Source organism: Monopterus albus, unplaced genomic scaffold, assembly GCF_001952655.1.
Source record: "Monopterus albus unplaced genomic scaffold, M_albus_1.0 scaffold164.1, whole genome shotgun sequence".
NCBI classification, from domain to species: domain Eukaryota; kingdom Metazoa; phylum Chordata; class Actinopteri; order Synbranchiformes; family Synbranchidae; genus Monopterus; species Monopterus albus.
In genome coordinates, this window is record NW_018128044.1 from 67,966 (window position 1) to 81,485 (window position 13,520).

Consider the following 13,520-nt stretch of genomic DNA (forward strand, 5'->3'; position numbering starts at 1 on the left):
GGCCGGGCGCACCCTTAGAGATAGGGTGAGGAGCTCGGTCACCCGGGAGGAGCTCAGAGTAGAACCGCTGCTCCTCCACATCGAGAGGAGCCAGCTGAGGTGGCTCAGGCATCTCTTTCGGATGCCTCCTGGGCGCCTTCCTAGGGAGGTGTTCCAGGCATGTCCCACCGGGAGGAGGCCCCGGGGAAGACCCAGGACACGCTGGAGGGACTATGTCTCTCGGCTGGCCTGGGAACGCCGCGGCATTCCCCCGGAGGAGCTGGAGGAAGTGTCTGGAGAGAGGGAAGTCTGGGCATCTTTGCTTAGACTGCTGCCCCCGCGACCCGGTCCCGGATAAGCGGAGGAAAATGGATGGATGGATGGATGGATGGATGTTAAAAAGAATCATATAATGGACCATTATTTCCTGAGGAGCAGGACGGCTATTTAGAGACATGTAATGAAACTCAATTTTGACTTGTCATTGTGCCCAGAGAGGATGTTTTAACTGCTTTTTGGTCTCAAAAAATTGGCAATTTTTTTTTTTTTAAAGAAAATGTCTCTCCCTGCAAAACTAGAACAAAGGACACTCCACATATCTATGCTATTACTAGAATAGTTAAGTTGTACGCTCAGGCCCTTAAACCACAGTAAGTCAGTCATTACAAACTCATGTTATGCAGCTAAACAGTGTTCAAACCCACACACTTGAAATTCCAGTTGAAGGTTTTTACTGAAACCAAATATGCCCAGCTGTATCTAGGGGGAATGTGCATAATGAAGGATAAGACATTTAGAATGTTGAATGTTTCAATGTCTAAACACTAGCTTCAATTAGAATCAGAACAAGGTTATATTATGTATAGTCAAGATACTTTTAGCAGACTTAAACTACTAATATGAAAACATGGAAAACTGCATGTGAAAGGTTGGAAAAGCAAAAAGCTACTTCACACACTCACAAGCCTGTGCTATATCCATCAGATGATGTTACTGTTTAAGATGTTCTTGAGCAGAAAATATGGGTTTACATGGGCAGTACAGGGATTTAGCACCTCAGTAAATGTGCACTTGTGTGTACATCAGAGCAGCACAACATTATTTTACCAAAGATTTGTGAAGAAATTTCCAAACACGTTAACATCTAATATGTTTAGCACTGAAGGAGAGTGGATTAAAATAGAAATAAAATAAAGGTAACTGTAGGCACAAGAATGCAGTGAACAACCTGACACGGCTAATAATTAACACAAGTGGAGCCAAGCCTTTGGAACAAATGACGTGTCTCAGCATTTTGGTGAAAAGCTGCTGATACTGGTCTTTGACAAATGGCCCCTTTGTGATCAGGGTGATGCTCCTTGGATTCATCCTAAATACAGTTTATGTGAGATATTGTATAGCCTTTTGTTGCCTTCTGTTTCATGTATCTGTCAAAATTTCATATTTGGGTTGTGTAGGGTTTTCAATTTTGCATGATAAGCAGCACGCTTAAAAGTGAAAACACAAACCAAAAAAATAAATAATTCTAGTTGTAGATACAAATTCGTGTCTAAATGTAAAGCTGTTTGTCATTAGGTTTGTTTATTTGGTGGGCAAAAACTTTGTGAAGAAAATAAATGTCATCTGAAGCCTGTTGTTTAAAACACCACCTTGTGGCCAATCAGTGCCTGTTTTACCTGAGCATGTTTGAAACCTATCCACAGAAAAACACTCAGACTTAAAGACTTTAAGAGAAGAACTTTAGAGGAAAAACAGGAGAAAATAAAAGAGAGAATGTAAAATGAAACAATAAAGTCTGAATTCCTAATATTAATAAGATCACAGTGTGGTTGCTTCGTTACCTGATTTCACCCCAGAATCATCCTCCTGAAGAAAATGTGTCTGTCCATTAAACTCTGTATGTAGTTCCTCTGGTGAACTGCACAAAGTCTTGCTTAAAGAGTGAATAAGGAACACTCCATCTCTGCCTGAACTCTCGCTGCCTCGTTTCATCGGCATAGTGACCTCAGTGATGTTGAACTTTAAAAATCAAACAAACTCAAAGCAAAAAAAATTAAGAAAAGAGAAGTCAGTCTGATGTGAGAAAACAGGCCACTGCAGCTCATCTGTCCTTAAAGTCTAGGAGCCAGCTCTGCGCACACATGGATCCTTAAACACTGTTTGTCAATCCCTCCTTCACACAAGTCCAGGAAAAGATGGAAAACATCACCAACACCATATCCAGCAGTTTAATTTATACAACCACAAGCAAAAATGAAAACCCTGATGGAGCCACCTCAGACTAATAAAGCAGTGCTGAGGGAAGGCAGAGCTAATGAAGCCGCGGATGCATTCGTCATATTTACAGAAGACTGGGGCTAATCCAAGTTATTAATGATTAACAGAAAAACCCTCATCCATCTGTCCATCCATCCATCCTGCCTCCCACAGTATATGGCCCGTTATACAAACCTGTATATATTCAAACCTAAAGGGATTTAACACCAAATTTCTCTAGTTTGCTTTCACTTTATTTACAGTACCTGTATATGAATCTAGAAGTACTCAGATCAGATCTTTACTTCAGCAGAAGTAGAAATACCAGTGTAAAAAGGAGAACTCTTGTATTCAAAATTTGACTCAAGTACAAGTACAAAAGCATTAGTAGTCAAATATACTTGAAGTACCAACATTAAAAACACTCAGTGGCACATTTCATATTATTGTGTTTATCAGTTTAATGTTGCAGCTGGTAAAGGTGGAGCTAATTTTAACTGTTATACTTCAAATGTGAAGTATTTTAAATACAGCTTGTAAATTTCCCATGAGGGATTAATACATTCTTATGATTATACTGTATTCTGTATTATTAATCAGAATTAGTAGCTATAGTTATCAAATAGATGTAGTGTAGTATTTGCCTTTGAAATGTACTGAAGAAATAGCAGAAAACGTAAATACTCAAGTAAAGTACAAATACCCCCAAATGGTTGAGTAAATGCAGGTACTGCCAAAAAAAACACACATTTCAACAGAACAAAGCACCAAATTGTCACAAATAATAACACCAACTGTCAGTGTAACACTGCCAGCTTGAAATGTAAATTACTGTAAAACGTGGTATTAATTTGTCTTTCTAGCTTTAGATCATTTCCAAGTAAACTGCCAATTATTAGCTTTATTTTTGGAAAGTTTAACAACGTGCACGGACGTCTGTGACCTTGGAGCAGGAAATGAGGTCAGACAGGTGTTGTAGCATCTCGACATGAGGCGGTGCGAAACATAGGAAAACAGCTGGGGTACGGTCATGAGCTAGTTAACTCTGCTCAAGAAGATGCTAACAGCTAACCGGTCTTAATGAGGGTTAATTTCAGCTCCAATCCGACGTTGGACCGACCTATGAAGCTAGCCTCTCCTAAGGTTAGTACAGCTAGCAGTGTTAGTCTTAACAACTTAAACCCGGTTGTGTTACATTTAGTTGCATCTCACGTCCTCTTGTACCCGTGAATATAGAGCAACAGCAAAGGTTCTACAACTTCGTTTTGGCTCAGTAAAAAGACCCAAACTCGCGTTAGCTTGATTGCTAGAATCACATGATCTTGTAATACCTCTAAGCTTTGGACGTGGTGTAGCAGAACATTATTATCTAATATCAGTCAAATCTGTAATGCTAACGTCATTACATTTTCTTAATGGGCGGTAAAGATTTATCCCTACTGTTGCTATGTTACATAAACATTTTAAATGTATTTATTAAGGTGTATTTGATTGGAGACAAAGTGGCTGTTGTCAGTAGAAGGTCAAATCAAGCATAAGTTTATTTGTAAAGATTTTATTGCTTTTCTCTGATAGTTTGTGTTTGTGAGTTTGGCCTTTATTTTGGGTGTTGAGCTTTGCAGCTTCACCAGCGTTGAACTCGGGAAGAAATTTGACGGAGGCAATAATATCTTTTAGCTCTCTTAACATATTTTATTGGAACAAAGGATAACACGCGTCTACACTCCTCAAGTGTGACGACCCCAACTGAACTCAGACCTTCCCGCTAATAACAAAATGGGTGCGCGCGCTCACAAAAACTACGCCCCACAGTGGTGGAAACAGCACACTTCACATTAACAACTGAGTACACAAATAAAAGAATGTCTCTCAACATTGGGGGCTATTTTAATTATCTCTTTGTGCCCCCCCCACAGGTTCTTTTTTGGATATGATGGTTTACTCATGCTGCTGCCATGAGGTCAATGCTGAGCAGTGATCATCAAAAGTAAGTGTAACAAAAGTAAAGTTATGGTGGCATGTTCTTAATTTTGTAGTTGTATATTTTACAAATTTTTAAATGAGGATTCAGTTGAATAAGCTTTCTGGGCATTTACTCTTTTAATTGAATGATATAATGTTCAAAGGAACTAACAAGCAAAGGCCCAAACAGTCTCAGGTTGCCAAGCAAACGTAGAGATGCACCGATCGCAACTTTCTGGGCCAATTCAGGTTTTTTTCCTTTCTGAGAACTGTATTATTCTGTCTTTTCCTCTATTTTTTTTTAAACAAACCTCCAACTAAAAATTAAGTGCAATATAAGTCTGGTACATGAATCCAGACTCTTTTTCATGCCTGTCACATGCACTCAGTGTGAACCTGCGCTTATCTCTGAAGAAAACAGGGCACCAATGGTGGACCTGCCAATTTTGGTGTTCTCTAGGAAATGCCAATTGAGCTGCACGGTGCTGGGCTGTGAGCAGGGGATGACCCCTCATGGAGTCTGTTTCTGACAGTTTGGTCAGAAACATGCACATCAGTTGTAGGTCATTCTGTAGTGCTCCCGCAGTGCTCCTCCTGTTATTAAGTGTGGGTCCAAGTCAGAGTTTGTGGCCTCCCACCTAAATCTGAATTGATTTCCTCTTTTAAACTGTTTAAAGTTGCATCAGATGCTTTTGTGGATTTTTCATAAATGCACCGTAGATACAACAACATATATTTTCAGTATACTTGCTAATGAACTTGACCTTACTTAAGGAATGGCCATGGAGTTCATACTGGGGCTGTGTCCAGAGCACTCCCTCTTTATTAAAATAGTGCACAATATTACCTGTCTACCTTTATTTGAGTGTCCAAATTTATGTGAAATACTGTATATGCATGACACAGTGCCCTTATAAATTCCCACAACAAAGGAGAAAAAGTTTGTTCTTTGTACCAAATCTCACAATGCACATTTTATACTTGTAAAAAACTACTTATGTGCAACTGCACATCTGTGATGACACAAAATAATGATTCATTAGTGTCAGAAATCTCACTTTACTGCTCACTAAAGGGTAAACGATGGAGTTGGGCTAACAATTTTTTTCATTATTATTTAACCAACTGATTGGTCTGTAAAGTAAGTAGTGAAAAGTTGCTAGTTGTAATTTAGATTCAAATGTTTGGTTTATTCAAACAACAGTCCAAAACCCAAAGATATTGAATATACAGTATAATCATATGTGATGAAGCAAAGCATAAAGTCCTCACATTTGAGCAACAGGAACCAGCAAACATTTGGCATTTTTGCTTGGAAATTGACTAAAACTGTGCATCGATTATCAGAGTAATTAACAGCTTTCTGTTCATTGACAGCAGCTCCATTTTTGAATGTCAGTTACATAAGGGGTAGTGAAAGAGGGAGTTATTGTGGACACAGTAGGACCCAGCCTTTATTTTGCTCTACGCATCAGTCGTACAATGGACAGCTCCTAATGCTTAAATGAATGAAGTCATAAACCTAGCAACTCAACACTTTATGAACATTAATAATATAAGGCACTTTAATTTGCAGGTCTCAAGATTCAGGTCCACCAGCACCATGCGCCCTTTGGCCATTGGCTCTCAAGATAACTCACTTGGACTGGAACCCCGACGCAACCCTGATACACTTCCAGGGACAGTACCTTTCCATATGTGAACTGGACTATAACATCTTGCAGGTAGAAATACAGAGCACACCAAAGACAAAGGCTGCAGTGGATATCGGAGAGTTTTGTGTTGTAGAAGATTTGACTTCAGGCCACTGGTATAGAGGAAGAGTTCAGAACAGAAAGGAGGACATGTTTGATGTTTTCCTCATAGATCATGGAAATGTCTTGAGTGTCGACATCACCCACATATATTCCTGTTCAAATGACCTGTTTATCCTCCCTCCAAAAATAGTTTGTGGCTTTCTAGCAAATGTGCTGTTGCTTCAGTCGTGTTCTCTTTCTTTAGTGGAGGAGTATTTTTCAAGGTTGCTTGGAAGCAGTGTTACAGGTTATATTCAGGCCTTCCTTCCCCACAAAATCCTCTTGCTGGAAGCCCCTGACATCAACAGTCATCTTGTTAGACATGGATTCGGGAGGCATGTGGACACAGATACCTTCCTTCTCATGGTTGAGATGCTCACAGAGGTGCCGCTCAAACAAAGCATGGAGCCCATTCCTGACTTGCTCATTGAAAAACCAAGGGGTCAAGAGTTTTGCTTCAAACCATCCAGTTTGCAGGAATATGAAAAAATCATGTCATTCTGTGGGTCTAAACTGAGTTGTGGGACACATACTAAAGTGCGAGTAACTGCTGCTGTCAGCCCTGGGCTGTTTTACTGTCAGATGGCCAGTATGGAAACAGACCTTTTGGAAATGTCAAAGAAGCTTGCTGCAGTTTGTGAGGACAGAACCAAAGAACGCAGTCAGAAGACAGAACCAGAAAACCTTGGTCTGCTGTGCTCAGTTAAAGACAAAGATGAGAAATGGTACAGAGGCTTTGTGCCATTTCTCCCAGTCAACTCTCAAGTTAGAGTTTTGTTCATTGACTATGGATTCTTTGAATTTGTCAAAGTTGAGAACATCCACAGGTTGCCACCTGATTTCTATTCAGCACCAATCATGGCATTCCCATGCTCACTCTCCTGCCTCAGTGGTCAAGATGAGGCATTCAAAACTCAGCAGCTGAGTTTCCTCAAGGCAGGCTTGCTTGGAGGAGTGTTAGATGTGGAGATAAGTAATTCTGATGAAGAAAAGCATCTGTACTCCATCACAGTTATCGGTGCTGAGAACGATCATATAAAGGAACTAGAGCACAATCAGGAACTTCAGGAACCCAGAGTGAAGAGTGAGTCTGTGTTTAAGACAGAAAAATTTTCACCTCAGGGTGGCTGTTTATACTATGAGACATTCATGGCTGAAGAACTGAATAAAACACTGAAAGCAGAAGAGGTGGAGGTCAATTCTGTCTTTGTGGGGTATGTTGTGTATGTTGAGAATCCAACCCACTTCTGGATTAGAACACAAAAACGCAACGATGAGTTTGAAGAATTGATGACAGAAATAGCAGATCACTTCAGACAGGTGAAACTGGAGGAAGATGTACTGTTGAACCCTGAGCTCGGGACACTGTGCTGTGCAGTTCATGAGGAAGACATGAATTTCTACAGGGGTGTAGTGACACACACTCTTGAGCATGGAGCTGAAGTTCTTTTTATTGATTTTGGGAACATTGAGAAGGTGCCACATGTGTTGATTAAGAAGATACCAGATGCATTTGCCAGCAAATCAGCATTTGCCATCTGCTGTTCTCTTGTTAAGGTTCTTCCTTTGGATGATGTTTGGACTAGCACCGCCTCTGACTTTTTCAGACGAGCCGTGTCAAACAAAGACCTGCTAGTCCATGTTGTCGACATGAGAATAAACAAAATCATCATTGATCTCTATGAGGTGGGAAGTGACAGCAATCAGAGTATCACTGAGCTTCTTATCTCCTCCAAACAAGCTGAATACTGTAAGAACACTTCCATAGAGCCTGTAAGGCCAAATAACACAGCGAGAACAGAACAAAGGTGCCTAAGCTACAGCGTGACAGACATCAGTGGGAATAAAGAACAATGGGACAAGAAAGAGAACAAGTGCAAAAATGATACTGAGATGTCTCCAAACCCTGCTAGCTTCAAAGCTTTAAGCATCAAGCCTGGGCATGACCTTGCAGTGTGTTGCTCGTACATAGACTCCCCATCAGATTTCTGGTGCCGTCCCCTTGATAAGGGCCCCGCTTTGGAGGAACTAATGGATAGAGTTGCGCAGTATTACACAACTCACACAGTCCCCCTTCAGTCAGGGGATTCATGTTGTGTTGCCAATTCACCACTAGATGAAAAATGGTATAGGGCTTTCATTACAGAAATACAGGATGGCATAGCCAGAGTGTTGTTGGTTGACTATGGCTATACCATCCAAATAAAGGAGAACAATCTCCAGGCAATAATGCCAGAATATCTTTCTTTGGAAGGACAAGCTTTCAGGTGTAGCCTTTACAACCTGATAGAACCTGCTGACCTCAAGAACTGTGGGGATTGGAGTCAGGAGGCACGTAAGCTGCTAAAGGACTTTGTCTTTGACAGCACCAGGGTTCTACGATGTAAAGTTGTGTCTCAGTTAAATGTGAAAAACAAAGGGTTATGCAATGTTGTGGATCTCTATAACACCCAAACCCAGCAAAGCATAGCAGGTGAGCTTGTGGAACAGGGATTGGCAAGAGAAGTGACAGTCTCAACAAAGCCACTGTCAGCAGTGTTTCCAGAGTCTTTTGTCTACTCTTCATATAATCTGAATCCTGGAAATGAAGTGCAGGTCTTTGTCACTCATGTTAACAGTCAGTGGGATGTGTACTGTCAGCTCGAGAGAAACACTAAAATCATCGAAGATCTCGAAAAGAAAATTTCAGAGGAGAGTGAAAAAATGATGCAAACCAGTACGAGAGCAGTTGTGAGGAAGCTGTGCCTGGCAAAATATTTGGATGGCAAATGGTACAGGGGCTTGGCACATCCTGTTCAGTCACCTCTGTATCTCAGAGTGTTTTTTGTGGATTATGGAAACACAAACATATCTGAGAAAAACCAGGTTATGTTCATTCCCAGAGACACTGCTGACTTGTTGTACACACCCATGCAGGCAGTGAGATGTAGCCTTGCTTCAGTTTCCAAGGAAGAGCTCTATGCAGGTGTCAAGGACTGGCTTGTTGGAGCAGTCCTCAATAAGGAAGTGAGAGCTGTCATAGTTGCAAAGAGTGAAGATGGTTCATTTGATGTCGAGCTGTTTGATGGGGATGTTAACATCAATCAGAAAGTAAAGGACCTCATTCTCAGTCTTTCTTCGAAGAGCCAGCCCAAAGAGCACTCTTCAAAGTTTCCCATATGCAATCCTGACCGACGTACTCAAGTTAGAAGTGCATTCCGAAATAAGAAAGAAAATAGAAAGTATGCTACTTGGAAAGCTCCGAACAAGAACACACAAGCAGAACGACAAAATCAAGACAAGACAAAAAGCCCTGTCCTTATAAAACCTCAGAAAAACCCAAAAGTAAAACAGAGAGTGTACCAAGATATAAACACAAAGTCAGAGCAACCTCAGACAGACATGCCTCAGTTCTCATGCTTGCCTGAAAAGAGAGTGAGTGCAGGTTTCAGAGCAAAGTGTTTTGTCTCCCACATTGACACAGTCAAAAGGTTTTTCCTCCAGCTGTCAGACGATGAATCCGCCATCCTGAAAATGGGTGAAGATCTCAATTCAGATGTCTTCATAGATTCCTTGAAGGCAACCACATCTTTAAGAATCAGTGACATTGTTCTAGCTGAGTACGAGGAGGACGGGGCTCTGTACCGTTGTGTAGTGAAGGGCTGTGAAGGAAGTTCTCGTTTCAAAGTTGAGTTCATTGACTATGGAAACTCAGCATCTGTGGGGAAGGACAAGATCTACTCTATACCGAAGGATTATCTCACTGTGCCAAGATTCAGCATATCATGTTTCCTTTTGGACACGAGTGTTTACGAAAATGATGCTTCTTTTACTGATGCTGTAGTGGAGAAGCCTCTCATGGTTGACTTTGTCCGTGTTTGTGGAACTCAGTGGGAAGTCAAGGTTGAGATTCTTGGTGGTGAAGTTGGTTTTCCACCAGCACTTGAAGCAACTGAAGGTAGCCCTGTAAACAAAAAAGAAGAGGAGCCTCCTGCAAGTTCAACTGAAACAGAGAAGAAAGCAATATCCTGTGACCAGAATTACCGCAGAACAAAGGTGTGCAAGAATGAAAAAACTAAATCCAAAAAAATGATGCCTACTGTTCAAGGCAAAAACATCATGCTGAAACCACCATCTGTCACACTGTCAACCAAAATGAAGGTAAGAACCTGCAAGCGCTGTAGAACAATACCAACCAGAATCATGACTGTGCTGAAGATTAATCAGAGAAAAACTTCAAAATTTCCTTCCAAAGCAGTGAGAGACCTTGCTGGTGTTTTTACAGCTCTGACTATTCAAGCTGAAGACATGGAGAACGGTACAATTCTGTCCGTCAAGAGTAATTGTGAATTTTACATCCGCCTTGCTAGGACCAGTGATCTGTTTTCTGGACTGGAAAGTTGCATAGCTGACAACCTAAACAAGTGTGAGATGTTGGCCAAAGAGGATATCAGACAAGGCCTTCACTGCTTAGTTCAAGAAGACAACAAATGGCACAGAGCTCTTGTTCAGCAAGTAGAACAGGATGAATGCCAAGTGCTATTTGTGGATCAGGGAATAACAGAAGATATTCTGATTGGCCCCTTCCGACGACAGTGTAGTGAATTGTCAGAGATTCCCAGCTTTGCAGTGTTGTGCAAGTTGAACTGTCTTGGATTCAGTGAGTCAATGGATGCTAACCGATTGTGGAATCAAACTCTTGCATCACTAACAGGCAAAGAAGTCAAGCTTTTGTTTGTGCATTATTCAGAAGCTGATAAGCTTTGGATGGTTGAACTAGTTAAAAATGAACTGTTCTTGATTCAGCAAATCACAAATTTGCCACAGGACCATCAACATGAAGCCTCTGTAGGAGAACCCAATACCGACACCAGTTCTCTTCAGCAACTTCCCTTTGCTCCAGTTGATACGGACAAAGCGTACTTTGGCTTTGCTGCTGCAGTGACTACTCCCTTTGAGTTCTGTGTTGTTCTTGAAGACTTGCTTCTCATCATGACCAAAGTATCCATGATGTTGGATGACCTCCCTGGGCAGGTGTCTCCTCTTCCTGAAGCCCACCTCATTCCTGGTGCCTGCTGCCTGTTGAAATCAGATTCCAAGAACAAGTGGTGCAGGGCTGAAATTGTAAATGCCGACGCCACAGTCGTCGTAAACCTGGTGGATTATGGCCATTGTGAATGCTTGTCATACAAAGACCGCTCTAAGCTGAAGAGGCTTCCGGAGGAGCTGATGAACCTCCCAAAGGTGACATACCCCTGCGTCCTGAGAGGTGTGAAACCAGTTGGAGTGGATGGGCAGTGGACTGACGACGCAGCACTTTTCTTCCAACAGAGCTTGTATCAGAAGAATCTTCAGATCCTCTTCAGAGAGTTTGTCTCAAACATACACTGGAAAGTGGACATTCTAGCAGCAGGCGTCTATGTTGCCAAGGAGCTGGTGGATGCCGGACACGCCAGCTATGTCGATGCCATGCTTGGCCTAAGGTATGTTCTTATCATGAATCCACGTTTTGTCTACATTTCAGTCAGCCCTTTTTCTTTATTCACAAATTGTATTGAATTCTATATGTGATACTATTTTTAGATTAAGTGAAGCAGTGGAAAATAAACTAAGCAGTCAATAGTGACTGCATTATTTAAATAAAAAAGGGAAATTTTAAATTCATTTGAATGTAAAAATAGAATAAAACTATATGAAAGTGAAAATGCCCTGTAATGATTAACAGCATGAAACATTTGTGATGAAGGAATTCATTTTGTTTAAACTGAATATCTGTAATATATGAACAAAACACAACATGGCTGCAAAGACAAGGAAGAGAGTTGGAATTTCTGGGACAACCTTATCAGGCAGATGGAGACAGGAAAAAGTCAGAATAGATCAAGAACATGTTGTTCTGGCACTAAAGTCAGTCTTTATCCTACAAAAGTTGGAGTTTTGACCTCCTAAGCCAGGGACATTTTCAATCTAAATGCATAAGATTCAACCTGATTTCTGATGCATTCAGGTTCCAGGAGCAGATCACCCTTAAAGCTCCTCTTCAGGACCTGGATAGTGAGGAGGAGTCTGGCCAGGAAGATGAAGACGCTAAAGGGAAGTCGGACCTTTTTAGCCAAGGCCACTGGAGAAGCTGAGAGGAATGTGCCCCTCAGCTTCAAGTCTAGAGCTATTCAGTGTAAGAAAAGGGCATTTTTAACACATTTTGCTTATTGGTATCAAGTGACAGAGTATTGGAGACTGATGGAAACTGATAGTCCCAGTAAAGATGTCAGTATCACCATGCCCACCCCTACTAGTACAAGAATGGATAGTTTAAAATGTTTCACCAACTTCACTAGAGAAATAAATGCTCAGATCACATTAAGTAGAAATACAAATTGTTTTTCTGGGTATTCTGGCCTGTTCTATAGTGGAACAGTCTCATCATTATTAGTACAGTACCTCTCAAAAGCCCCAGCATAGCTTTCCAGGACCTTGAATGCCTAATAATACATTCTATTTAACATTGGCATCATATTTGAGTTCATGCTTTGTATGTTAAATCAAAGTAACCAGTAACTGTAGCTACTGAGTAAGTCTAGAAGAGTAGAAAGTACAGTATTCCTCCCTGAAATGAAGCAGAGTGAAAGTATAAAGTAGCATAAAACATACTCAAAGTACAGTCAAGTAAAGTCAATGTTGTACTTAATGACTGTATTTGAGTGTATTGGTAATCTCAAACTCTGAGTTGCCACAGATTAATTTTATATCAAAACCACTGGGTGCCTGGAGGTTAGACCTAAACCAGTGCAAATCATTTCAGAAAATGCTTGGCAGTAATTTAGGTTAACACAAAATTACTGGACAACACATCTAGCCACAGGGGTTGCAAGCCAGTGACTTCTGTGCCAGTCCCAAGCCCGGATAAATAGAGAGGGTTGTGTCAGGAAGGGCATCCGGCGTAAAAACATGCAAATCATCAGTGCGAATTCCATACCGGATCGGTCGAGGCCCGGGTTAACAACGACTGCCACCAGTGCTGCTACAGGGTGCTGGTGGAAATTGGACTACTGTTGGTCAAAGAAGGAGCGGAGGTAGGAGTCGTAGATAGAGAGAGAAGAGGAAAGGCAGGAGTATAGGTCTGAGAATAGGGACTCTTAACGTTGGCACAATGACAGGGAATGGTAGAGAGCTGGTGGACATGATGGAGAGAAGGAAGGTAGATATACTGTGTGTGCAGGAGACCAGGTGGAAGGGTAGCAAAGTGCGTAGTATTGGAGGGGGATACAAACTGTTTTATTATGGTGTGGACAGGAAGAGAAATGGGGTAGGAGTGATCCTGAAGGAGGAGCTCGTGAGGAATGTTTTAGAGGTGAAAAGAGTGTCAGACAGGGTGATCAGTTTGAAGTTGGAAACTGAAGGGGTAATGTTGAATGTAGTCAGTGGTTATGCTCCACAAGTAGGGTGTGAGTTAGAAGAGAAGGAGAGATTCTGGAGTGAGTTAGATGAGGTGATGGAGAGTATTCCCAGAGGGGAGAGAGTGGTGATTGGGGCAGACTTCAACGGGCA

At 41.4% G+C, this 13,520-nt stretch overlaps 2 protein-coding genes across 3 annotated transcripts in view; one reads left to right on the top strand and one right to left on the bottom strand.

Moving 5' to 3' along the window:
* rfx6 (regulatory factor X, 6) overlaps window positions 1-2,004 on the bottom strand; it is a 15,272-nt gene extending 13,268 nt beyond the window's left edge. Inside the window, exon 1 of the mRNA XM_020615383.1 lies at window positions 1,821-2,004. Coding sequence (XP_020471039.1) covers window positions 1,821-1,977 — 157 coding nt within the window. The 5' untranslated portion in view covers window positions 1,978-2,004. The remainder of the gene's footprint in view (window positions 1-1,820) is intronic.
* Window positions 2,005-3,163: 1,159 nt separating this feature from the next.
* The window catches only part of tdrd15 (tudor domain containing 15), a 13,063-nt gene continuing 2,706 nt past the window's right edge, over window positions 3,164-13,520 (top strand). The window contains exons 1-4 of one of the 2 annotated variants that reach the window (XM_020615377.1): window positions 3,164-3,378; window positions 4,152-4,222; window positions 5,774-11,455; window positions 11,980-12,147. In XM_020615377.1, the coding sequence (XP_020471033.1) occupies window positions 4,191-4,222; window positions 5,774-11,455; window positions 11,980-12,106 (5,841 nt within the window). In that variant the 5' untranslated portion in view covers window positions 3,164-3,378; window positions 4,152-4,190 and the 3' untranslated portion in view covers window positions 12,107-12,147. Of the gene's footprint in view, window positions 3,379-3,404; window positions 3,485-4,151; window positions 4,223-5,773; window positions 11,456-11,979; window positions 12,148-13,520 lie in introns of those variants that run through there. The other variant, XM_020615378.1, reaches the window with a different exon arrangement.